Source organism: Panthera leo, chromosome D2, assembly GCF_018350215.1.
Source record: "Panthera leo isolate Ple1 chromosome D2, P.leo_Ple1_pat1.1, whole genome shotgun sequence".
Lineage (NCBI taxonomy): Eukaryota > Metazoa > Chordata > Mammalia > Carnivora > Felidae > Panthera > Panthera leo.
Window position 1 is genome coordinate 20,034,124 of NC_056689.1, and position 26,616 is coordinate 20,060,739.

The 26,616-nt window shown below is 36.8% G+C and overlaps 1 protein-coding gene across 9 annotated transcripts in view; it reads left to right on the top strand.

Annotated features, from left to right (window-relative positions):
- BICC1 (BicC family RNA binding protein 1) overlaps positions 1 to 26,332 on the top strand; it is a 286,247-nt gene extending 259,915 nt beyond the window's left edge. For 6 of the 9 annotated variants that reach the window (XM_042908455.1, XM_042908457.1, XM_042908459.1 and 3 more), the window contains 8 exons: positions 70 to 226; positions 2,202 to 2,367; positions 4,996 to 5,035; positions 5,477 to 5,631; positions 11,364 to 11,520; positions 15,265 to 15,425; positions 18,297 to 18,396; positions 23,613 to 26,332. In XM_042908455.1, coding sequence (XP_042764389.1) covers positions 70 to 226; positions 2,202 to 2,367; positions 4,996 to 5,035; positions 5,477 to 5,631; positions 11,364 to 11,520; positions 15,265 to 15,425; positions 18,297 to 18,396; positions 23,613 to 23,743 — 1,067 coding nt within the window. In that variant the 3' untranslated portion in view covers positions 23,744 to 26,332. Of the gene's footprint in view, positions 1 to 69; positions 227 to 2,201; positions 2,368 to 4,995; positions 5,036 to 5,476; positions 5,632 to 8,961; positions 9,034 to 11,363; positions 11,521 to 15,264; positions 15,426 to 18,296; positions 18,397 to 21,120; positions 21,200 to 23,612 lie in introns of those variants that run through there. The other 3 variants (XM_042908458.1, XM_042908456.1, XM_042908461.1) reach the window with 3 other exon arrangements.
- Positions 26,333 to 26,616: the final 284 nt, after the last annotated feature.

Consider the following 26,616-nt stretch of genomic DNA (forward strand, 5'->3'; position numbering starts at 1 on the left):
TTCTGATTTGTTTCTGTCATAAGTGGTCGTTGACGATAAGCTGACACTTTCACTTTATCCCTTCTGCAGGTTGTAACGATGCTTTTGTTGAAGTAGGCATGCCTCGAAGTCCTTCCCATTCTGGGAATGCGGGTGACCTGAAACAGATGATGGGTCCCTCCAAAGTTTCCTGTGCCAAAAGGCAGACAGTAGAACTATTACAGGGCACGAAAAACTCACACTTACAGTATGTATTTTAATCTTTAAAATCCCTTGATCCTTTGAAATAAAATGTAATGGGCTGAGTTTGTTTTAATCAAGTGGATTTGATCTTCTTCAAGAGTGTTTTTTATTTTTCTTTATATTTTTCTTTTTCCTTTTAAAAATTGTATTAAGGAATAGCATCTGGTAATTTTCACTCATGTCTTCTCTATAACTGGCTAGGTTTATATCTGGGTCTTCTAAACCCATCCCTATTGTTCTGAAACTTTAGCAGGGCAATATTTACTGTCTGATTTTTCTGTTAGAACTTTTCCTGCTGTGAATTTTCTATTTTGCTTTGAGTCTTTAACTTAAACTCTGGCTTCCTTATTTCAAGGTAGTTAATTGCTAATTTTGATAATAAATATTTGACAGTTTCATGATTTTATTTATTATAAACCACAGTGAGTACAATGTATTAACTGTAACTCTCCTTACCATAGCACAGTTACAGACGTGTTATCCTTACTCTATTTTCTTTTCCCATTTACTTTATTTTCTTCAAATAGACAATCTATTCATACTTCAAAAATACAGTGGAAAGCTTCTGTGTTTAAAGGTTTTGCTCCCATCCATCTCCATCCACCCAATTTCCTCTACTGTCTTACTAGTTTTCTTGTATATCCTTACAGAGGAGAATATCTTAAATATAGCCTTTATATTTTTATTTCCTCTTTTTCTTACCAAATTTTTTTTTTGCTTTTATAAACCCTTTTGTCAGTTAATTACTGTTGTTCCCATTTTGTCCAAATCTGCTTTATCTGTGTTTTTCTTCACATGGTACTAAGAGCCACAGTGAACATTATTCAGCATAGGTTAGAGAGGTAAATTTGCTTTTTTCCCTGTATTGAAGCATTTGAAGGGAATGCCTTTTCCTTTCATCATTAAGTATGTTCTGAACTTACCTCTCATTTGAATTAAGCTGCAACCTCCAGAACAGTCTCCCTGCCTCCACCCTCTCAGCAGCTCAGTCAGTCCTTTATTTCCTTCCAGCAGTTTTTTGAACACACAAGTCTCATCTTATTACACTCTGGCTTTAAATGCACCAGCTGTCCACATTACCTCCTTCCTTTCCTTTGCTTGTGCTTTTCTCCTGTCCTTCATGCTGGTAAACCTGCAGATGCCCTTTAAATTCCAGTTCTGACGTCCTATGTGAAGCCTTTGTGAACTTTTGTCAGCAAACAGAGTTCATTGCTCCTCCTTTTCTGTTCCAATAGCCTGTTAAGAATTCTTCTGAATCCCCTGGCATGATATAATAGTGAGTGATAAAAGAAAGAATGAATGAACAGATCAGCTCTTTGACTAATAATACTGTTTCTTATTTCTCCTTTACTTAAGCTTAACCTGGAATTAGATTTGAACTTGAGGTGCATTTGTATAGGGCATTACCAATCTTGTAATTCAGATCATTTTTCCTATTTTACGGAGCCGTTATGTTCATCCATGCACCCTGAACAGGTGTTGGAAATACTTATTTATCTGCTATCTGTATCTTATTAGATTTGTTAGCAATATCATATGCATTTCACATACACAAATTGGATCATCTACATGCCTTCAGATTGACTCTTTTTAGACTGCGCATGCATGACTCATTGCTATCTTCTTGATATGTGCAAATTAGAAATCTTGTCTGTGTGTCTATTCCATATGTACCATATAGAATATGTCATACATACAATGTTTATCAAAGTGTATCATGAAATCATTTCAACTGCAGCTCTAGAGTCATATGCTTGGGTTCAAATTTCAGCTTTACCATTTATCAGAGGTATGACCTTGGGTAAGGTACTTCCCTTATCTGTCTACTACTTACCTCAGAGAGGGATTGTGAGGACTAAATGAAATAATACATATAAATAGCTGACAGTGGTATAGATGTATAGTAAATGTGGCACATAGGGGATGTTCAGTACATTTGTATATAAATATGGAGTGTTAAATTCCAAACTGTTTCACAGCAGTACTGACAGACTGCTCTCAGATCCTGAACTAAGTGCTGCAGAAAGCCCTTTGGCTGACAAAAAGGCTCCTGGAAGTGAGCGTGCTGCTGAGAGGGCTGCAGCTGCCCAGCAGAACTCTGAAAGGACTTGCCTGGCCCCAAGGCCATCATATGTCAACATGCAGGTAATGGTAAAAAATGAGAGAGTCTTCCAAATGTAGGAGGTTGGGTTAGGGAATGGGAAATTCAGTGAATGGTTAACAGTAGAGCAGAATTAGGGGTTCCTTCTGCATTGTAGTCAAAATTAAATTTAAATGTATACACAGTAGTTAAGAATTGGTATGCCATAAATGTTAAAAATGAAAAGCAGGAGTTAGCTTAACCAAGAAGAATTCTTTAAAATACAATATTAAAATTGACATAAAATGTTTTACATCACTGTATCTTACACAAATGACATCACTTATCGGCCACTTAAAAAAGTTTACATACATGTGAAAGCTGTTATTTTTAAGTATTACTGCCTCATGACTTAGTCTTGGGTAAATATAATATTCTTCTATCTATTTAATGGAGATGATAAATTTAGTGTCATTTAGATAGTTATAAAAATAACTAATCTGAAGCTTTAGGTTTTTGAAAGTAAATGCTAAATATTATTGATGACTATGTTAGTTGAGAGAATTTTATGATTATTTCCTAAGCAGGGATATTCTTTCTATCCATTTTTAAAGTATTAGGCTAGTTATTCAGAGTGGACTATTGATCATGAAATTTGAAAATTTGATTTCCGTGTAAACTACAATATGAAAGGTAAAGATTTTGTACTTTGTGCTTTCAGAGATTCGTATAAACATCCTATTTCAGTATCAGAATTGCTAGGTAGACTTTCCTACTTCATAGTAAAAGATGTGTTATCCACAACCCTCCCCGAACCTCCCAAAGAAGGGCATAACTTTTCACAGAATCCTAAAAACAAGCTATCACAGGTATGTCAAAGAAATTAACTCATGGAACTAAATTATACTTTTATGATGTTAGTGAAAGCTACAGTTCAGGCCTGTTTGTTTTTTTAATCCTTCACATTTGAACATTTTTATGAGTTTTTAGATAAATGTTTTTATAAAACATTTACATTTTCTCTGGTGGATTTATTTTAGTTCACAAATTAAAATTTTCTTATATAAGCAATTTCTAATCCCCTATATTATCCCTTTTTCTAATTTTTGTCCATCTGGTGCTTCTTTTCTGTCAGGTTTACATCTACAGTGAATCATTTTCATGTTCCTTTCTTTTGGGATGGATAAGAATGTTCTTGGTGATAGGGTTTCAACTTAAATAGATTTATTTATGTCATTAATGAAGAGCTAACTTTTAAAGTCACTAAGAACTGAATGATAATAGTCACCAAGCATTGACAGAGGGAGAGATTGAAGACTTAACTGATGATTCCTGCAGCTAAAAATGATCTCTGTCTCCTGACCATTCTTGGAATGCTGTATCTCCAGCTCTCTCTTCACACTTTTCTCACTTCCTAATTTTAGTTGTTTCTTTTACCCATCCCCACTAAGATTATACGTTTTGAGGGTCTAGACAATTTTTGATGCATTGTTATATTCTTCCACAAAGAGCGGCACAGTCTCTTTAACCAGAAGACACTCAATAAATATTTACTGAACAAGTGAATTTAAGATCTCCCCACACCTTACCGATAGACATTAATCATTACAAGTTGATTTTAATTCCCAAGGCCATTTTAGACCTAGGATTTCAAAAACATTATCGACCTGTGTTATCTAAAAACCTGGCTCTCCTGATTTACTGTCATGTTCTTGGAGTTAATCACACATCCTGGTTTGTCTGGATGAGCCCATTGACTTTTATAATTCTGGCCTAATTTTTATGTGTAGCACATTTCACTCTCAGAAGTATCCTGTTTCAGACTGCAACATACATGGGCACCCTATATATGATGGTATAGTCCTCCTGGAGGAAGGGTCAAAAGAACTCTCCCTAGTTGGTTCTTGGCCCTCCTGGTAGGCCTTTGAGACATTCTTAAGTCTTAGCTATCCCCTAAATTGGAGAGCTGAGAACACTGAAGTAGCATTTGAGATGTAGCTATGTCTGGACTAATTTCTTCAAAATGCCCTGCCTTGGTCCCTACTAGACATGACTGACTGAATACTCATTTATTCAATATGAATGGAAAGAATGAATGATGACCTCCTAGTCCTGTACAATAAAAAGTAACTAGGTTTAATTTTATTGTATTGCTTAATGTCATTACAGATCAAAGCTAGACATTAGTCATTTATCCCACTTCAAAAGCAAAGACTGTGCCAATTAGGCCAAGTAATTTCTTAAGTTGTCTTAACATCATCCCATTTCATGCCATCCTTTACTTAAATGAGGAGAGGATGTACAGAAACAAAGAGGCCAGTAGATAACCAGAAAGCATTTGGGAGATGCGTGTTTTGAAACTTAGCTCTAATACTTTTAGGTTATTCACTATACTTTAGCATGTATTGGCCCTAGTGCATTAAATACAGTAAGTAGGATATTTTTTTCTTTTGAAGGAAAATTTCTAAATCTATCACTGTCATGTCAGAAGTAGTTAATTTATTCTAATTAATTAGTTTGAAAACATGTTGAAATGTATCAGACTTGCACTGGATTCACATTGTGGTGCAAAGCTTAGCATGTGTCCCAGGCGGATTCATGGACTATAGTCAAAACCTTTGTTCGTAATTATGGAGTGTTGGCATGACATTTGGATAGACTGGCAATAAAGATATTTTCTGTTTTATTTTCAGGCATTTGACTATGAACAAAAGAAACTATTAGCAACTAAAGGTTTGTGCTATATTAATGATCTATATTAATATATATTAACATAATATATAATTATATATAATAATATTAATATATATATATATAATATATATGTTTTTAGTAGAGCCATAAAAGGCTTTCTAGTATTCATGTTGAATTGAGCAATTGTACCTTCATAAAAAGAAATTTAGAATGTTTAGGTTCAAGTTGTACACATTTTGTTGAGGTTGAATGTATTTTGTTGATTAGAATAGCATGAGATCAATTAAGAAATAATGTAGCATTTTTCAGTTTACTTGGTGTTGAGTGTTTTATGAAGCTGTTTTAAGGTATTTTATGTTAAGAAATAATTTTCAGTGATAATTTCTTTACATTTTATCAAAGAAACAACATTCATCAATATTTTATTTAAGAAAAACATTGAAAATACCAAACATTTGTTTTATGTTCTGTTTCCCAAAGCTATGTTAAAGAAACCAGTGGTGACGGAGGTCAGAACACCCACAAATACCTGGAGTGGCCTTGGGTTTTCTAAATCCATGCCAGCTGAAACTATAAAGGAGCTGAGAAGGGCCAACCATGTGTCCTATAAGCCCACAATGACAACCACTTTCGAGGTTTGTACAGTTGTGCCCTACCCATTCTTCCTGTCTGTTCTTTCAGCAAACAAGAGAGGTACCATTCTTTATTTACATAAAGAGAAGTCATTAATGGTGATTTGTTCTAATTTCTATTCCTGTGAACATGTTGCTATCAAATTGATTCAACGTAGTATGTTACTATCTTTATATACCTTCTTTAAAAGTTGTTGATAAGCTGTTACAGAGATGTAAATTTGGATAAATGTGTTTTTGTTAGGGGGAGAAAGTGTCATAAATGATAGAGCAGGGCTGAGATTAAGCAAAGGACAGATGTACTATTCCATAAAAATATATAAAGAATCCCTTTATTTAAGAGTATCACTAGCAGGCACCAAAGGGAGAAAAAGCAAATATTCAACAAAAATAAGTTTTCAGATATGAGTTAAATATTCAGCATGTTCAGATGTGCCAGGAACACAGCAGGAAGTATCATAAACAAGAGCTCCAAAATTTTATGTTTCCCAGATGTTGGCTGCACTGCTCAGGGTGAGACTGGGAAGCTGGCATCCTTGCCACATGGGGAAAGGATCCAGCATTCCATACTTCTCAGCCAGGCTCCACGTGACTTGCTAAGCAAGGCCTTTTCAATCTGACAGTATCAGATTTTGGCTGTAAGCCTTTTGTGAGCCAGGGTGGAATTAGAGTACACACATGCATACACAATACTGGGGATAGAATGCAAACCCAAACGTGGATAAAAATGATTAATTCAAGAATCACAGTGTTCAGCCAGAACACTGTAGGCTGCAAAACAATTACTGGTTAAGGGTTTCAAAATCATTAGCCATTGTAGATTGACCTTTTTTCTGCACCAATTTTCTTTGTAATAAATTAGACTGTTGAAGAATGGCAAAAGGAAATATGCAATTTTTTCATTGTTTTTTAGTGTAAAAGAAAATACTAAAAAGAACAGTCTCATGTGAATTTCATTGTCAGACTTCTATCTAGTAGCAACCTGGCAGGCTGTATATAAAGATTGAAGTTACTGTCAGCAGCTAGAACACAGGAACCATTATGAAAAATTTCGAGGTTCTACGAGGCATACTCCACTCTCTGCCATTATAGTTCTGACAGAAAATTAACATTTCCTTTTGTTGGTAGAGACCTTAAAACTGCTGTGCTAATTCTTAGGCTTTCAGTTGATACACCTATGGCCAATTCTCACGCGTGCCTTTGGCAGAGTGAAGTGTTAAGTGGTTGATCGTATTTCTCTAGTTTCAGAGATAAAATATTTTACTCAGGAAATGCTAATTCAGATGTATGCTTAAAGACCAACACTCTGTTAGTTTGAAATGATGACCATTCTAATAATGTAGTTGTCAAGTGAAGGGGCTGTGGGATGTGACACCCACCACTAATAAGATGTTCAGCTTTGATGAGTGACTTCTCTCCTCTGTACTTGTTTTCTAATTTGAGTTAATTTGAAGATGACCTGGAAGAAACCCTCCAGTATGTAGCACAGTGTGTGGTAAGTTCTCAGTAATATTTGACAGGTACTATTCTTTCAAATTGGAGAACTTTACCCTGAAGAAGACCAACCACCTGCTGAAAGTTGAGATTATGTCCAGCTAGATATGCTTTTTATTTCCAAAGGAATGCCTTGGAGTATTATATGAACACATAATGTGCTAGTAACAATTATCGTAAATCACATAATTTGTTTGTAGTTAATAAGGTGCATTTTCATCCTCAAGTTTATTCAGTCCCTACAAGCTCCCAGTGAGGAAAGAAGGGCCCTGATCAGTTAAGTGTTTTACATGAGATCATGGCAGTAGGTGTCACAGAAAAGACTTGAATTTATTTTACAAAATTTCCTTTATACTTCTCTTCCTAATGGTTTAACCCAAGAGGGTACATAGCAAAGGTGATAAGTAAATGATCTAGAACCATGTGGCCATACTTTAACAGACATAAGATTCTCTTTAGAGAGCTTGATAAAAATGAAGATACTTTCTCCAGGATCTCATTCATTAGATGGGGAGCAAAAACCAAGAATCTACATTTTCAGGAAAAGTCTAGTACAATTCTGATGCAGACACCCTTCTGGAAACACTGCTTTACAGAGATGTAACACTAGGAGGACAATGCAGAAATTATTTCAGAACTTAAAAGACTCTTCTGCTCCAGCACTTGTCAAAGGATGGATAGACCACCTTCTGTGGGCAGTGATGTGCCAGGGTCCTGACTCAGTGGCTGAGTACAGTGGCTCCTGTAGCTTTTTCTTTTGGCTATCTTGGGCTAGTCTGTTCCACCTTCCTAGTTAATATCTAGCAACCTATTCACACTGGAAGGTGGGGGAGAGGGTGTGAACACCTAGATTAGTGCATGGGCTTTCACCTTATAACCTGTTTTTGTTTATAGCCCCTTCAACAATGCTGATGAAAAGATATAACCAAGATTTCTTCGGTAATAGCATTCTATATTTTCCCTGTTGTGTAGGACTCGAACTTTTCTTCATTCATCCCAAATCCATTGAAAGGGGATGAGAGAGTCCTTTACGATAGCATGATCTGATATTATGCAGCAGTTGCTATCTGCACATGCATGCCTTTCCCTTTATTCTGCTATAGCTCAGAAGGATTAAAAACTGAGCAGTGAGGATTGCTTCTTTGGGTTAGGACATGGAGACAGGGTGGGACAGAGAAGAAAAGTAGAGAGAACTTAAAAATTTTTATTGAAGGATTGACCACCTCTCTGCTTATACATAGCACTAATATTTTGAAATTAGAAGATGACATGAAACACTTTTTTTTAACATTCTAAAGAAAACAAAACAAACCCAAATAGACAAGTAGAATGCTGATCTATGAGGAGAAGCATGTTTGTTTAGCCAGTAGGTTCTGATGGGTATGGGCCAGGGATCAAGGCTCATGGAATTTCCTGCCCTAGGAAGCTTGCTTGAGGCAAGAAGTTGATGCTCTGAGCTTCTTATTCAGATTTCTGAGAAGCTAGACTTAAGCAGTTGTTTGCAGTTTGAGGGCAGCTTTGAGAAATGAGCCTGTTCCAAAGAGCTCCTTTAGATAAGAAGCAGGCAGCTTGAGGCATTTTTTTTTCCACTACTCAAAAATATGACCCAATTCACTTGGTCATATACTGAGACATGAAAGGTGGAACAAAAGGCTGCTTTGACCTGCATTATCTCTGTAACATCAACAGATCTACAAAAGCTCTGGGATTTTCCTTTTCTATTTGCCACTCATCTCTGCTACATGTTCTCTAAAGCCAATAAAAACATGCCTTGAGAATCAAAGATGATTTTTAATTTCTCCACCACTAAGAGTAATGAAGTTGTCTGATTATTTTCAGTCTTACAAATCCAAGAATGGAGATGAGCTGTGCTTTGTGACACTTTGGATTAGTGAGTAGATCATGAACTAGTAGGTATCACAAGAGAACGTTTTACTTAATGGTTTTAAAATCACCATGTTTAGCCAGATCTGATATAGCTGTGTGCGTTAAGTCAGCTTAGATCTTAGATGAGTGGTTTTTTTTTAATACTCAAAGAGTTTAGATGTAGAATTTTAAATATACATATAAATACTCTAATAATGATCTCATTGACGTTCTGGTAATTGCCAGTTTTGAGCATGTTCTTATTTCCCTTGCTACATTGGATTCATTTTGGTTGAAGTATGATGTTAAAGATAGTTTTAACTGAAAACACCATTCTTTGGTCTCAGGAGCTTTCCTTCCCTCTGCCCCTTCCCAAAAGTCAACAAAGGGCATCCCATAGCAAAGGGAATTAGAATTCTTTATAGATGTATAAAAAGGTAGGTATCTCTAGATTCAGTAATTCCGCAAATATTTATGGAGCATTTTCTGTGTTCCAGACACAATTTGAGGGATACAGTGCTTAAATACAGGTTCTTGGTTTCATGGATAGAACTTTCTGTTTGTTAGGTACAGAGAGATACAAAACAAACAAGAAGCCATTAGGTAATAAAAGTCCCTGATAAATAAGCAACAGAGCCTGCTTTAGAGTGGGTAGTCATAGCAGGCCTTAATGAGCAGATGGCATTCAAGCTAAGACTTAGATGACAGGAAAGGGTCAGCTTTGTGAAGATCTAGGGAAACAGTAATAGGCTTTGATCATCCTGGCATAATCATCCTGAAGTCAGAACCAGCTGGTAAGTTCATGGAGCAGAAGTTGGGTGGGAAGGGCAGTGGGAAGGGAAGACAGAGAGGCAGAGGATCAGCTAGGGAGCATCTTAGCCCGTGACAAAGTACTGGAAAAGCATTATAAGACTTTACACAGAAGGTATCATTTGTTCTAATTTGCTTTTAAAAAATCAGCCTAGTTGCTTTCTGGATAATGGATATTGGGGTGGGAGGCAAGAATAGAATAAAATGTTCATAAGGAGGCTGGCTATTGGCTACAGTTGTGGAGATGGCAAGAAGAAGGTAGATTTGGGGTATGTTAAGAGATTATAGAATTTGCTGATGAATTGTTTGTGGTGCGGGGAAGGAGGAATGAAGATGACTCAGAAGTTCGGCTTGAACAACTGGGTGAGATGCAGGAATTCTGGGGCAGGAGTGTGTGTGGGTTTAGCTGGTGGGAATGGGTCGTCAACAATTAAATTTCAAGCATTCCAAGTTTAAAATGCCTACAAGGCAATTCCACAATTATAAATTTCAACAGAAAAGTCAAATCTGGAAGTAAAACGTTGAAAGTCATGGTTGTCATTAAGCTCTGAAAGAGGTTGAGATTATTTAATGAGCAAGTGTAGAGAGAGACAAGAAGGCATGTTAGGGCCAGCCCCAGGATAATGTGATATTTGGAGTGGTAAAGTGGAGGAGGATCCTGCAAGGCTACAGGGAGTGGGCAGAACACATGGGGAGTGTTTGAAGAAAAGGGTGTTAAAGGGGGGCATGGCCAGAGATGAAGAAAAAAAAAAGGAGGGCATGGCCAGTTGTGGTTACGCTGCTCTGAGATTGAACGAAGTGAATTTATGGAATTGTGAAAGATCCTCTTAGAATTCCCCAACAAACAGTGCTCACTTTGGCAGCACATATACTAATTAGAATTTAATTTATCTAACAAACAGGATACTTTGAAAACCGGGGAATCCTGAATTCAAAACTCTAGATATAGTACAAAGTAGATTGCCTTTGGTTAACTAAATGAATAAATAAATGCAAATCAGTTCAAACTTTGAGATCTTTTAAATTTTTATTTGGGGGAATTAGAAATATTTCCAGGTATTTGTAATTTATTAGAAAGACCATATAATTGTTTGGATGAGGGTAACACGGAAGAAATGCCAACCCTCTCTCCACTCTGACTCTAGTAGCCTGGGAGCTGTATACTTGTTAGAGCATTAGGTCTAGGCACACCGCCTCCCATGTGTCCTTTTTGGGTGACACAAGGCAGAGAATCTCTGCTCTACCAGATGGAAGACTTACTGTGTGGTTCTCCATAATAGGGAGGAATCTCAGTATCCATTGCTCCAAATCTAATAGGACTCAGTCTTTGTGCTGGGGGCTCTCATAATGAAGGAGGAGTGAATGAATACTGTGTATATTACCAGGTGTCCTTGGTGGCTGGAGGATAGAAGGCCTATAGACAGATGGCATGGCCTCTTCCTGAGAATCAGCAGTGGTGAACAATAGAAGTAAATGGTGGTGGTGTAACGTGCATTCTTTTCTCCTCAAAGCTCAGGATACCTACCTTATTAAATATTTCCTCATCTGGCTTTGATTGTCTACAGGGTTCGTCAGTGTCCCTCTCGAGGTCCAACAGTCGTGAACACTTGGGAAGTGGAGGTGAATCTGATAACTGGAGAGACCGAAATGGAATAGGACCCACAAGTCCTAGTGAATTTGCCGCTTCTATTGGCAGCCCCAAACGTAAACAGAACAAATCAAGTGAGCTTTGACTTTTCACAATACTTTTAGATGTAATCAGTCTGGAATTTGTCCATTTGATTTAGGGTGATGCTCAAATATAAACTCTGAACCCCATGCCTTCAAGTATTTGGCATCACATGCCACCTTCTCTATGAAGCCTTCCTTATTTTTCCAGGTGAAGCAGATGGTGGAGTTCTCTGTTTCCACTGCCTTTTTTCTGTGCTTTCACTTAGCACTTGTCACACTCATTCTTGTTATACCTGTGGATAATTTGAGCTCTACAAGCTAGGAACCATAGTTATCTATTCAGTAAAAACTTACAAACTGCCCGTGTGCCGAGCATTGTTAGGCAGAGGCTTATTTGTTATTTCTTCCCAAATATCTAGCAGTTCTGACACAGATAGGCATTCAGTAAATGTTTGTTGAGTGAATGTATGGATGAGTCATGCTCCCACAAACATCCAGATGATAAGGAAAAGACAGGGATGTAAAGGAGTTGAGCTAAATGAGATCAAATTAGCATCTTGGAAAATAAAGTCTGCCCAGTGGGTAGCAACTAAAGGTGAAGAGCAAGTTTTAATTTTTTAAAATGACAATATGTAGCCAGGTTGGCATAAATAGGAAGAAAAAGTTTAAAGCATACAGGTTCTGGCTTTGAACAAATGTGATGAAGACTCAGCATGCATCTATTGGTTTTGTCTGTAACAGCTCTCACACTTCTGGGCTGTATAAATAGGTAAGCAGACAAGAATTGACAATAGTAATCTCAAGATATTCCCCTAATGGCCTTTTTCAGGGTTTTTGATGAATTTGGGATCCTGAAACATAGTTTGGAGTATTTGAAGAATACTTGAAGAAAGGCAATCTAAGTGAGTGTAGTGGACACTTGGCAACAGTCAGTTGTTGCCATCAATTAGGTTGGCCATTTTTTCAAGAGTCTCCAATTTGAAAAGGCCAGTCATGGTGTCAGCCAGCTCTAAAAAAAAAACACATTCCAAGTGTATTATCAGTAGTAGCCAGGAAACTTGTGTGGGCAGGGCACCTCACCACTGACAAGAGCATGGAGCTGTGAGGCAGGCTGGTGCCAGGTGCAGATCTAGGGGTGGAAATAATCTCTGTTCTGTGGCTCAATATAAATTCGTTTTGTGCTTCTTTTTCAGTCTTTATCTCCTTTCCCTTCACTTAACACTGGATAATTAAAATTGACTGTACAACTTAGCTGCATTGCAGTTCAGGATGAGAGTTAAGATAGGGAACTCATTAATAAAAAGGAATGATTAAGGAAAAACAGGTGTTTGGCTTTTGTGAGATGCTTTAAAAACATAAGGAGTTTAAAAGAGATTATAAAAACTATAAATAGTTATGATAAAAAGAAATATAAGGGAAATTATGTGTCATAATAAATATCACTAAGAACATTTAATTTTGAAACCTCTGTTTTTTCCCCAGTTTTACTAACATATTTGCTTAACCCAACATATGTAAAATATTATTTAAACATGTAATCAATGTAAAGACATTTTTATGAGATATTTTACATTCTTTTTTGTACTAAGTTTTTAAAATCTGGTACGAATAGATTTTATAATCTTGCAGAACATTTTAATTCCCACTACCCACATTTCAGGCATTCAGTAGCCACATGTGGCCAGTGGTTACTGTATTGAAGACCACAGTTGTAGATGATTTTTCATGACATCCTTTTCAAAGTTAACAATGTCTAGGTTTTTCTCAGAGCCTGTTAACAGGAGTTGTACCATTGTGATTCTCAGTAGCTCCCTCTTCTGTTCTCAAAGAAAGTAAATTTATTGTTTAAACAGTAAATTATATGGTTAGCCTTTCAGTAGCCTTCATCTTGTCAACTCCAGTGGTTACTCCCATGTGCTCTTTGCATTCTTGCTTTGTGTCAACCTCGAGCCAATACCTCACTGGGTTGATGACTTTGGGTCTTCCCTTTAAATGGTGGAACGCTCCAGGGCTTGGTCCTAGGTTCTTTCATCTACACTTTCTCCCCACAAAAGATAAAACATCTGTTTTTTAATGTATATTTTTAAATTTTTGTTTTTATTATTTTTTTATTATTTTTGAAGGAGAGAGAGCGTGAATAGGGGAGGGACAGAGTGAGAGGGAGACAGAAGATCTGAAGCGGGCTCTGTGCTGACAGGCACTGTGCAGACAGCCTGACCTGGGGGCTCCACAAACTGCCAGATAATGACCTGAGCCAAAGTCCTATGCTTAACTGACTGAGCCACTCAGGCATCCCTTAAATTTTTATTTTAGGTAGGCTCCACACCAAATGTGGGGCTTGAATTCTACCCAGAGATCAAGAGTTGCATGGTGCACAGACTGAGCCAGCCAGGCACCCCTAAAACACCTATTTTTAAGAGAAAGAGAAACTTGATCAGGAAATTCCTTCCCCTTGAAATATAGAAAGTATATGTACTGTCATTTGGGAAATGAAATGACCAGAGAAGGTGATTAGTGGCGAACAAAACAATCTAGAACAGGATTCTTAGATCTGGAGAATGCATTGGCCCGAGGAGATAAGATGTATCTGATTAGCTAGGTGAGCATCCTCTGCCCTCATCAACCTTGGAATCATTCCTGCAGCTGCAACTTTGGTATAAGGGGAAGAATTCCCACATGGATAAGAGCTAGTTGTTGGTCAGGGAAGTAGGGATAGCTGCAGGGCTCTACTGGGCTCTCCAAAGCAGCTCTGAGAGAGTGTTTCAAATATTCAATATTTGGTCAAGTACTTGGTATGACTCACCAGTCCATCACCCAGCAGTGAGTGTTATTGGGTCTGAGCACCACAGACAATGTGGAGAAATCTTTGCCCGCCAAATCAATGACGGAGGCAAGGTTAAGTCTAGTTTTGCTGTCTTAGAATTTTTTTCAGTAGACAGATTTATTTATTTATTTATTTATTTATTTTTCAATATATGAAATATATCATCAAATTGGTTTCCATACAACACCCAGTGCTCATCCCAAAAGGTGCCCTCCTCAATACCCATCACCCACCCTCCCCTCCCTCCCACCCCCCATCCACCCTCAGTTTGTTCTCAGTTTTTTTTTTGTTTTTTTTTTTTATTTTTTTTTATTTTTTAATATATGAAATTTACTGTCAAATTGGTTTCCATACAACACCCAGTGCTCAGATTCATTTCTGTCATAATCCAGAAACTCCAGCGCCATTCTTAAACTTTGCATTTGCTCTTAATTTTGGAAGCGCTCTGTTTTGTGAACTCACTGCCTAATTATATTTTTGTAAGGGATGAGATTTACACGTTGCAATATCCTGCAATTCCTTTGACCACAGGAAAACACAAGTGTGAACACAGAGGGCTATCCTGCTTTCCAAAAGGAGCCTGGACTGACAGTAACTTCCCATACCTTTATTGTATCCTGGGGATCTTTCTTCCAATTTCTCATTTAATTCACATCAAATCAATTATGAAGAGCAAATGTTTCTGAATGCTCAGGAGAATATGATTAATGATTATTAACTACAGAGGTACTGTTGGTGAATTGCTGCCTCCCAAGTGTAACATTTTAATGGCAAGAGCCTCTCTAAAGCAATAACCAGCATTTCATTAATGAAAAGCCAATGTTTCAGTAAGGAATTACAGTATTTCTGCAATTACTGCTCTATTCAGTCCAACAGTGAAATCTAAAATATTTGAGTGATTAAAATTTTTAATTAAACTGTGTTGTCTCTGGGCATTTTCACTTGAAGCCTGCCTCTCCTTTGTCTTTCAGCGGAGCACTATCTCAGCAGTAGCAATTATATGGACTGCATTTCTTCACTGACAGGAAGCAATGGCTGTAACTTGAACAGCTCTTTCAAAGGCTCTGACCTCCCTGAGCTCTTTAGCAAACTGGGCCTGGGCAAATACACAGATGTCTTCCAGCAACAAGAGGTCAGTCATTATTTATTTACTTTCCTGGGCATCTTTGTTTTGGTTGTGTGTATGACTACTTCTAGAATGAAATGGCTTACTGACCTATGGCTGTGCTTTCACTGAGCACTTATTAAAGCCTCATAACTTGTTTCCACTGCTAAGAAAAATGTCATCTCATTTCTTATTTATTTAGTGCAACTAGTAAACACAGGTTAGCAGAAATATAGAAAATTGTGTTTCCAAAAACACACCTCCACTAGTTTTAGCTAAAATACCCAATCGGTGTATTGATTCATGGGAACGTTTGATTCACGACTCCCCTAACAGCAAAATCTGTATTTAAGATTATTTCACTGTTTAATCCGTATTATCTTTATTTGTGGTTCTTAAATAACAGCATCTGAAATAAATATCCGTGGTTGTTTTTGACCCCATCCTAGTCATGTTACCGAATCTGTTCTCACAAAATAGAATGTGCTTTTTATATATGTTAATTTATTCATTAATTTACTGTTTGGGTTTTGCCTGAACTGGGACAGAAATAAGATGTTTTCTGAAACATCACTACCATGGGGGCGCCTGGGTGGCGCAGTCGGTTAAGCGTCCGACTTCAGCCAGGTCACGATCTCGCGGTCCGTGAGTTCGAGCCCCGCGTCAGGCTCTGGGCTGATGGCTCGGAGCCTGGAGCCTGTTTCCGATTCTGTGTCTCCCTCTCTCTCTGCCCCTCCCCCGTTCATGCTCTGTCTCTCTCTGTCCCAAAAATAAATAAAAAACGTTGAAAAAAAAAAAAAATTAAAAAAAAAAAAAAAAAAGAAACATCACTACCATGGATTTTGACCAAACTGATCAGCCAAATTATTATGCACTGACTTAAAGAGAAGAGCGCCTGAACACGATTCTTTCTAATAATGTTGTCATTATTGCTAGGGCATAGCTAACCCAGTGCAACATAAAATTAGAACACTTCAATAAATGTATGTATTTTTCAAGTCCAGACATGGTTTTTAAGTTTCATTCCAGTTTGGCTTACTTCATGTTAGAGAACATCTGATTAAATCCATAATTCCCAAGCATGTATCTCTCAAAAAGAATCTAAGGTTAGGCCTTTGTATCATAAATTTAATGTATTGCCCATGGTTCAATAACTTATTAAGTGTAATTGCTGAACCTTGTTTTTTAACACCAAACACAAAAAAAGGTTGTCATCTGTGTATTGGATTTCAGTGTATTGATTTCATTGTCTTTTCCCGAAATCTGAATTAGTGTTCATTTAACTGAGGATTTTCTAAGTTGCACTCATCAGTGTGTTAAAAAATTGCATTTACGTATTTAGCTTTGCTGGTTAGACAAGTGTAGCTGATCGAGAAGCTCAAGGACAGAAGTATTTTAATTAGTCCAGAAAAAGAAGGTTTTGAAGTAAAAGACTGGGTGTTATTCAGTGATATTCTGGATTTTTTAAAATTTATATTTATTTCTTATTTGAAGAAGCATAGAAATAAATATATTAAATGTACTTCTTATTGAATTAATCTAAGAAGGAAGAAAACATAATATAAAGCCAGACTGCCTTTATCTAATATTTATTCACTACAGCAGGGGTCAGCAAACTGTAGCCTGCAAACCTGCCTTTGTTAATAAAGTTTTATTGAAACACAGCCACACATTCATTTACATATTGTCATATTGTCTATGGCTGTTTTTGAGCTAAAACAGCAGTGTCAAATAGTTGCAACAGAGATAGTATGGCCCACTAAACCCAAAATATTTCATCTCTGGCACTTTAAAAAGAAGGGATCCCTAAAATAAAGAATATATATTTAATAGAATTTCTAAAAGCATATCTTTAGACATGATAAATGAAAAGGTTTTCCAAGATCTGGATGTACTTTCCAAAATGAAAACAGAAAATCTCAAATTAATTTCTATATCATTTGAATGAAAAGTATAAATTCGGTTCTGTTTCCTTCATGTAGGATATTCTCTAATACTCAGATACGACTTAAAAAGAATTTCTTAAGTGAGTTTGTGGGATTTAGTTTACTATAAGCAGGTTGAAGATTTGTTTAGCCGCTTTCACAGATGATATGTCTAAATACATAATTACTAACCATAACTGCCAGTTATTCACCACTGTGGTGAGCCCACTGCTTTATCTCTGCGATCATACTTCATGCCCACTACAGCCCTGCAGCATGCAGTATGTCAGCCCTGAGTGCCCACAACTACTAACAGCAGAGGCAGAATAGAGAGCCAAATCTCTCTGGCTTCAGAGCCTATTACCTTTCTTCAAAGGAAGGGTGGGATCCTTGGGCTTCCTCCCTTCACAATTTGTTGCTGATGCCAGAGTGTGCAATTATATACCAATATATACTTGTAGGCCACTTTCAGAGATAACATGCTGGACCGAGTCAAGTGAATCATGGGTCTGATGTAGTCTGGGAATTCTTCTACCATTCTTATGTAGAACACAATGGAGGATAGCATTTATGGTATTATTCAGTTTCTTTTTATAGAACTACACTTAATTCAGAATCCAAAGCTAAGAAATGTTTTCTATCTTCTGGACAGGCATGTATTCTTTTATCAGTTCACAAAACCTGTGGAATTTGTGTTTCCCTTTTTGCTCTGGCTGCCAGGATGCTAAGACCTAACGTTTTAATCTTAACTGCAATAAATAACTGGCTTAGACTAAGTCTCCTACTAGAATCATTACTTTCATTTCACCACCTTTATTGTCTCTTGTCCCCTAGATTTGTGACACCATCATTCTTTTTTGGAAGTAGGCAGAGCATAATTAGAAAATGAAAGATGTGTAGTAATGAGTTGAACTTTTAATGCACAAAAATAAGTACTTAATATATTGGTTATACATTACTTTTTCACCCACAGATCGATCTGCAGACATTCCTCACTCTCACAGATCAGGATCTGAAGGAGCTGGGAATTACGACTTTTGGTGCCAGGAGGAAAATGCTGCTTGCAATCTCAGGTGAATATAAATGCTCATACTCCTATTTTAAAATCTGAATAACCTCTGCCAGTAGCCTCAGCCACTGGGGCTGGTTCTGTCCATCAACCACTTGCTTACTATGCTGGCACCTTGTGGTTGTGGTTCTAGAGTGTTTTCCCACTAACATTGTGACAAATGCCTAGAACATCCCTACTCCTTCCTCAAGGCATTGCCTGAAAGCCTGCCTTGACAATGTCGTTCTTTAAAACAGATCTCTTCAGAAAGACCGAATCAAAGTTGCCCTTTGCAGAACATAAGAATGGGGGAGAAGTTGAATTCTCCTTTCTGTGGTTGTGTTAAGCAAGTATGATTGGACTAATGAATAATTATTCTGGATTGGCTGTCATGTTTCAAATGCATGTATCCTTGCATACCAGCTAAGATAATTGCACCAGAGAAGGAATGATTCTTGGTATAGCTGGAATCTAGTAGTATTGTCTTAGTGCTTTTAAGTTTTTCCCAAACTTTTAATAGAATTTGTGAGACACAGAAAGGTATGGAATCCTGAATGTAGTCACAGAGTGAAGGAAAATAATGAAGGAAAATAATGTCCCAGACGACTTTTTTTGGTGCACTTATTGCATATTCTAGGTATTAGAAAATGCTTTATGTGTATTTACTGGGTATCTTCCATTTATGAGGAATTGAGCTGCATGATAAGTACATAACCATGTACTTCCAAATGGTATATAGAAAAATATGACAGAAATTTTAGGGGCAAAAAATGAGGTTACTTTTTGAAGAAGTTCTGATAAAGTTCATTAATGTCAATGTTATATATGTACCAGTTTCTCAAAAAGAGAGACACCAAGGGCAGAAGCCAAGTGTCAGGTGTGGTGGGAGAATGACTTTGCCTTTTCAAAACATTGATTTTGCAGGCTATGCCTTTGTGAAGCCAACAGTGGCATCTAACCAAGTGCAAATCCTTTCCAAACAATATTCACTAATCAGATCAGCAAATAAAATGGAAACCACTGGTTTTCCATTTTATTTTAGCAGGAGATTGCATCCCCCTCCCAACTCCACAAGAAAATCTTATATATAGACCTAATACCTAAAGCGGATATAAGCAGAACAGCTTTGAAATAAGGGTGGAAATTCAGCCATTGGGCAGCCTGTTAGGCTCCTTCATGGGTAGAGTTCTACACGCATCAGTTTGATGAGTCTTCTTCCATCCTTCTTCCAACCAAGTGGTTGCATTAATGGAACTCCACAGGGAAGATGCTTTTTCTTGTTAATAAGATTAGCTTGGTAGAGTGGAAAGAGCACTGTATTCAGATAAAGAGATATGGGCTTTCCTCTGCCAAGTCATTAGTCCTTGGGTGAGTTTCCAAACCTCTTTTGGTTTTGGTTTCTTAAGCATTAAGGTGGATTGGAATAGATGATTGTGTTAGGTTACCTTCCATTTCTGAGGTCTGTCCTTCCCCATGGTATGTCATCAGATGTAGTGGAAATAAACTACAGTTTTAACAGTGTATGGTTATTAGCAGTATATTCTCTTGTTCTTTCTTTTTTTACTACCTCTAGCAATAGGATAGTTTTCAACTTGTTTATAACTCAGCCTTAAAGGGCTATTTCTAGACCCAAATTAACTTTATATATGTTCACATTCTTTTATTAATTAAAAAAATAACTACTTGAAATTTAATTAACTCACATAATCACCAAGCCTGTAGTGTTAAAATATGCTTGTGGGCCAACACATTTATACCGGGAAAGTATCTGTTCTAGAATTTGGTAATTTTTCATTAGAGATTTATGGAATGTCAGAGACCATATAATGAAAATTCTTTCTTTGTGCACCCAAACTTTGTAAAGCCTCCAGCAACAGGCAGATCTCTTTAAGTCATCAGGATCTTTATTCTGGAACACATTTGTGATGTATTTCAGGTGGGTTTGGGGGAGTAGAGTTGGAAAGGAGGGGTTTTGAAGCTTCTTTAAAAATTTTTTTTTCTCCAGTCATTCTCTGTGTGGTTCTGTTGAGATTGCATACTATTTCTTTAGACCACCTCTCTCAATGGGGTTCACAGGTCTTCTTGCTTTTAAAGGGAATTAGAGGCTTTGAATAGATGTCTTATGAATGTCCTGCACAGTGTGAAGTACTTGATTATTTTAAGGATGATTTTGCCTTACTTTGTTGAGTCCATCTGTTTGAACCTGGTAAATTGTTTTCTCTGCAAGTAATAAGTTTTTATTGAGAAACCCTTCATCAAAAGCCTTCTTTTTCCAGTTCAGCTCATCTGACCACAAAGGCATCCATTTCTAGTCTCAGAAAATTCCATTTCCAGGGGTGGATGCAGGGTAGCTGGGCAGCTTTTACTCACGTTTGTCTTGTGGTTACATAGTTTGGTTAGGTACAGAGTTTGTTCAAAATTCCTTTTAAAGATTTTATAGGTTTTTAATCTGTGATCAGGGTTGTTCTTTCAGTATAGGTTTTATTCTGTTTTTAATCTTGGGCCAGAAGACATTTCTTTTAATGTCATAGAAGGAGATGAGATTTATCTCTAGTATAGATGGATCAGAGAAAAAAATGATCTTTTTTTTCAAATCTGTGATTTTTTTGAAAATTCTTTGATTTTTCTCAGTATTTTAGTGAGTGATTAAATTGTACAGGGACAAAGTAAAAGGAACTTTAACATCCTATTGACAAGCTTCCCACCACGGCCTCAGGTAGATCTAACATTTCCCGACCTATTCTTTTAGTTTGTGACTCTGTTCAGACCCGCAACAAGATCCTGAGAGCTGCCAGGATTGTGTGAACCTTGGAATTTCAAAGAAAAAGGTTGGTATTTTCCCAAACTATCTCTTAGGCTTACTTGAAAAAAAATCAGGAGGGAGTTTACTTTTTAATGTAAAAAACAACAACAAAAATAAAGTCTCTTCAGTAGGACTTGATCTTTGATAGTCTCTCTAGTAGATTTATCTCTGCTTCACATTTGGAAATACACACCTTAGAAATTATATCTTTAGGGAATGGCCGAATTCCTTCATGATCATTTTATTCTCTCAAAAATCTAGTTGATGTGACTTTTCAGAATAAAGTTTTCAATGTCTTTTTAAAAAATGTGTATGTCTTCAGTGGCCCAATTTCTTCAATTGTGCATGTTAAGTATGCTAGGGTAGATGCATTCCTATTCCTTCTCTATAGCATGGGAATGTTCTCCTGATTCATGCATTACTCTCTCAGGAGAAAATGAAGGCCAAGACAGTCTTCTTACTAGAAGGTGGATAAAACTTTCACAGGCTGTGTGCTTAATGGGATTCATTTATTCTTAACTTTCTTACAGTTGCCTTTAAATATATTAAATTCTGTCTTGATTTATGAATTTCTGTTTGTTTTTTAAAAACAATACATGTGTTCAGCTTTTAGTAGGAATGTCATTGCTACAGTGTTTTTGCAGAAATTTGAAACAATAGCCATCTATAAGCATGCATGCATGCATGCGTATATCTTGCTTATAAAGATACCTTCCTTGCTGTTCCAGAGTTTTAAAGCTATGTTATTCTATTTAAAAAATAAATTTAGTATAGTAAAATATGAAGTGCAGCTCTGTTATCTGGCATACCTGAAACTACCAAGTTTTCAGATTTGTATTCCTAATGCCTTGGTTGGTCTTTTCTACTCGATGGATGGATCACTGGAGCTCAGGGCCCAGAGCACAGCATTTGCATAGGCAGGCAGAGTTTCAGCCTGTCACTTGACAGCTGTGTGGATAGGTTACTCTTGTCTATTTTGAAAACTCAGTTTTCGTGTCTAAAATGGAGAATGGTAATATCATTTATTCCTTAAGGAGGACTTAAATAGGACAAAACAAATTGTAAAGTGCTTGTTGTTACAATCGCTACTAAATTACTTATTTTTCTTCTCCACTAAGACCTAACTGTGAACAAAAGAGAGATATCTCCACTCGTGCATCACCTCAATGGGGCAGATGTTAACATTTTGGAAGGCAGTGGGGTGAAGTGTTAGGGTGTTGGTTCATGTTCCAGAACTCAGGAGATAAGTGCACATCTGGCCATATGGCTGTCCTTAGCCACCCGTGACTGCTCTGCAACTTGAGTCTGTTGTTTTCAGCTCCAGCACTAATGTAGTCATAGCTTATGCAACCTCAGAATTGGAAAAGGAGATTGTGTGTGTGTGTGTGGTTAAAAAAGTTTGAGTACTGTGCAAATGCACATGCTGAACCACTGGCTCCACCCCCTCAAAAAAAAAAAAAAAAAGACAACTTTAAGCACATCAACTATATAATCCCATTATTTGATACTTGCGTTTGGTGGCTGTCAGAACCCTAATATCCAGAGTCTGACAGTTCTCTTTATTAGCAAGAGTTACATTGGTTTATTTGAGGATTTGTAAGTATATGTGGTAGAGGGTGGGGAGGAGTGATGTTGCATAGGGATAAACAAGATGGGCTGCCTCTGTTAATTTTTTACCTTTCTGATTAACAGTTTCTATTTGACAAAAGACAAAGTAAACTTTTTTTCTAAGTACTCTGGTTTCTTTACAATTAAAATAAAGCATCTTAGTTTTTCCTCAGAATTTGGATTCAACTGTTAGTATTTTTACTAAGTTGATTATTATATTCAAAGAAAACTGCTGCTGATAGACTTCTTCATATAACTCTTTCTGACCCAAGGAGCAGAGGCATCAGTGGAGCCACTGGGCTGTGGCTTAACACTTCAGCGTGCTCCTCCATTATTTTCTTGTTTGTGTGTGAGGTCTTCTTTTCATGTCTGACTTCAATAATCTAGTGATGGCTGTGTTTCACATGGATGAGTTCAATAGCTGTAATAATTTTCTGTGTCGTTGGTAATACATTCTCTCTCATGCCTTTCACCAGCTTTGATGGGCCCCTCCCTTTGCCTCTGAAATGACATTTGGGATAGTTCAAACTGTTCAATTTGTATATCTGGAGTACAGAGGGTTCTGAGAATGACATATCTCCCAGATAGTTTACAAACTGCAGTAAAAATGATTTCCTGTCCTTGGTTCTCCTGCTACCAAAATGCTGTATTTAATATCAGACCTTCTAGCAATTTCAGAAATGTTTTGACCAGCAACTAAAACTTTTCCTTTTGATACTAGATTTGACTTTCCCTCCAAAACCCTACTGTCACCATTTTCTGAGCTCTACTGCCATGTCCCGTTGAGCTTCTCCATTGATCTCCTAACAATTCTCCCTTTTTCTTCCTAGAACTGAATAAAAATCGAAGAAAGCTTTTTGAACCACCAACTGCACGCACCTCTTTCCTGGAAGGCGGAGCAAGTGGGAGGCTACCCCGTCAGTATCACTCAGATGTTGCTAGTGTCAGTGGCCGCTGGTAGCAGTACGGTACCTCCAGGTACACACCGCCACCTCTGTCGAGTTGGACACAGGAGATCTGTGAACTGCCTTCACTGCACACCGTCCTCAGTACTCTGGGTGTCTGGTATCAGGACCAAAGCATCTTATTCACACCTGAACTTTGTGCCAAAAAGGAAGAAAAGAGAGGAGATGATCTTATGGCATCATACAGACTGCCACACTTGGATGCCTTTTTTTTTAATGGCAATTGGACAGAATTTGCAATTTGAGGGTAGGGCTTTATTTCCTATTTTTATTTACCTAAATAACATATGCACTGATTTTTTACTTAAAATGAAGGATTAATTGACATCTGGAATACCAGAAAACATAGAGGTTCTTTTGTTTGCTTGTTTTGTTTAGGCATTTGGGGATTTTAAAAAATAATCAAAATGGAATTTTCTGGTACTGCTTTAAAATAATTATTGAGGTCTTTCAGCACTTTACACTTTCTAATTTCTTGTCCTGTGGAAATTATCCCTCTTTCTCTCATTTTCATGTCACCTGATGTATTGGTACAAATCAGATTTAGTCATATTTTTCTGACTGTAAAATTTTTATTTGAAATGGTACTGGATTATTAGTTTTATGCTGAGTATTCTGTGACTTTGGGAAATGCAAGTGACTCCACTTGGTTCTGGACCAGTTCTGTTCATTGATGTCAGCATCCTAGAAACAATTAGCAATGAACCTATTTCACATAACAGGTGCAAAGAAAGACCAAGTGAACTTTGCAATATTAACCCTTTGCAGTCATCATATTTAGCTGCTGCCTGTATTGCTAAAATGATTTTAATGGTTGTCTGAAGGCAAAGGGCTATTCTTTAGTATACTGCCACTAAAGGACACTTATTTATATCAAACTTTTATTTTTAGATGTTATAAGCATACAGTACATAACTGATTAAATTGATATCTACTAGAGATTTATGGTAGAGAATGGACGGCATTCAATAACTGGAGCCCTAGATTGTCACTTTATTTAAAAAAGACAAATAATCATCTGACAAGACAGCACTGTTGCCATTAAGAGGAGAAATAAATTGCTATCCTTATCATGTACATATTAGCTGTGCTCCATATGGTCCCAGGACTTTCTAAAATCATATCTGTCTGCTTGAAGTAGACTTGTGTTTGTTGAGAACAGAAAGGCTTTATTTAAGTTTCCAGGGTGACAGTTTATAAAAACAGCTGAGTTCCAAAGGAAAGCAAAAAGTAAAAAAAAAAAAAAAAAAAAAAAAAAAAAAAAAAAAGACTGTTTTCTAAGTGGCTAGACTCATTGTTACTATCTTATACTGTGAAAGTCCAAGAAATCAGGCAACATTGTTTCTTAGGTCTTTTCAGACATCTTATTGTAGATGAATGAAAGGTTTTCAATCCATGAAGAAAATCGCCAAGTGCCTCTCCTTTCTTCAAAGCAATATTATTTCCAAGTGTATTAATTTGTTGGAAAATTTTCCCATAGGAAATGTTGTGAATTACCTGTACTGTAATGACTTATTTATGTTCAGTATTCAAGACTTTCTCCATGGACGTAAACCACTGTCGTATATTCTCAGCAGAAGGCATTACATAAGCGTACATAATTGACGACTTTCATACAAATGTGGGATCAGACAGATTCACCAGACATTTTTCCATGACTAAGTCTTACCATTAAAGTAAGAAAAAGAGTTGAAGAGAAGTTTTGCACACAGAAAAATTTTCACCTTAAAAAATAATATTGGTAACCTAGAAGGTATAGATAATGGGCCTGTCATAAAATTATGTCAGTTACATTACCAAGGGGATGCCCATTTCTAAACTAAATCTTACGTGCTTAAGTATAAGAACTAAGTTGCTCCTTTTGCAAGTACAACAGAATCACCCTGTGCAACATGTCGCTCCCTGCCTTACATGGCTATATGAACACATCATGCCACACATTCAGCACAGGGTAGGAATTCAGACTTGTTTCCTATTGAACAACTCAGTGCCTTAAATTTTACTTAATAAGAGCTTCCAAAAAAAAAAAAACCTAATGATTTAGAGCTCTTTCCCAAGCTCTCTATCATGCAGTTGCAACAGAGGAAGATGGAATGAATTTGCAGTATTAAGTCAATACAGGTTTTATGAACAGTGCTTTGATGCTATGCCAAAGAGAAAACTGTCCCAATTAAACTAGATTAAATAGGGTGGCTAAAAATAAACAAAAACACTGGAAATTACTTTTCTCACTTTCTCTTGATGCAATGAAGGGAATATGACACTACAGTCTATGGTGTTGTCAGTGTTATATGATGCACAAAATATTTGGATTATTTGAATAAATGTTAGTTTTTAATCAATCTGTGCCTTAATAGTGACCGGTTATCTGTAAATAGAGAACAGATACAGATTGTATTTTTGTGTGGGTTTTTGTCCTTTTAGTGATTTTTTTTAATGACAGATGGAATTAAGCATTGAAAATGGGAATTTTTTCTAAAGTAATCAATTGTTATATGAAAAATAAATTTATATAACCCCTTTGTATTGCCCTTGCTAGATGAAATGTGTCTTTCTTTAGAAAAAAAAAAATCTTTATGCATAAACCTTATGCCTGTCTTTGTTTTCTAAGAAAGCTTTTGTTTTTTCCCATTTTCAGCAGGATTGAAAGATGTTTCTGCAGTAGAATTGAGTTTGCATTTTCTCTCCTGTTGTTTTGCGTTAACTATCCTCATTTTCAACCAGAAGCTAAGGTACTTTATTTTAGCCAGGGAGTCCAGGACCAGTAATCAATCATTGTTTCTCTGGCCACCCATACGTATATACAAAAAGAGTAAGATTACAGAACAGATTTTATTATTGTTCTTCTTTGTTTTATAAAGAGTCAAAT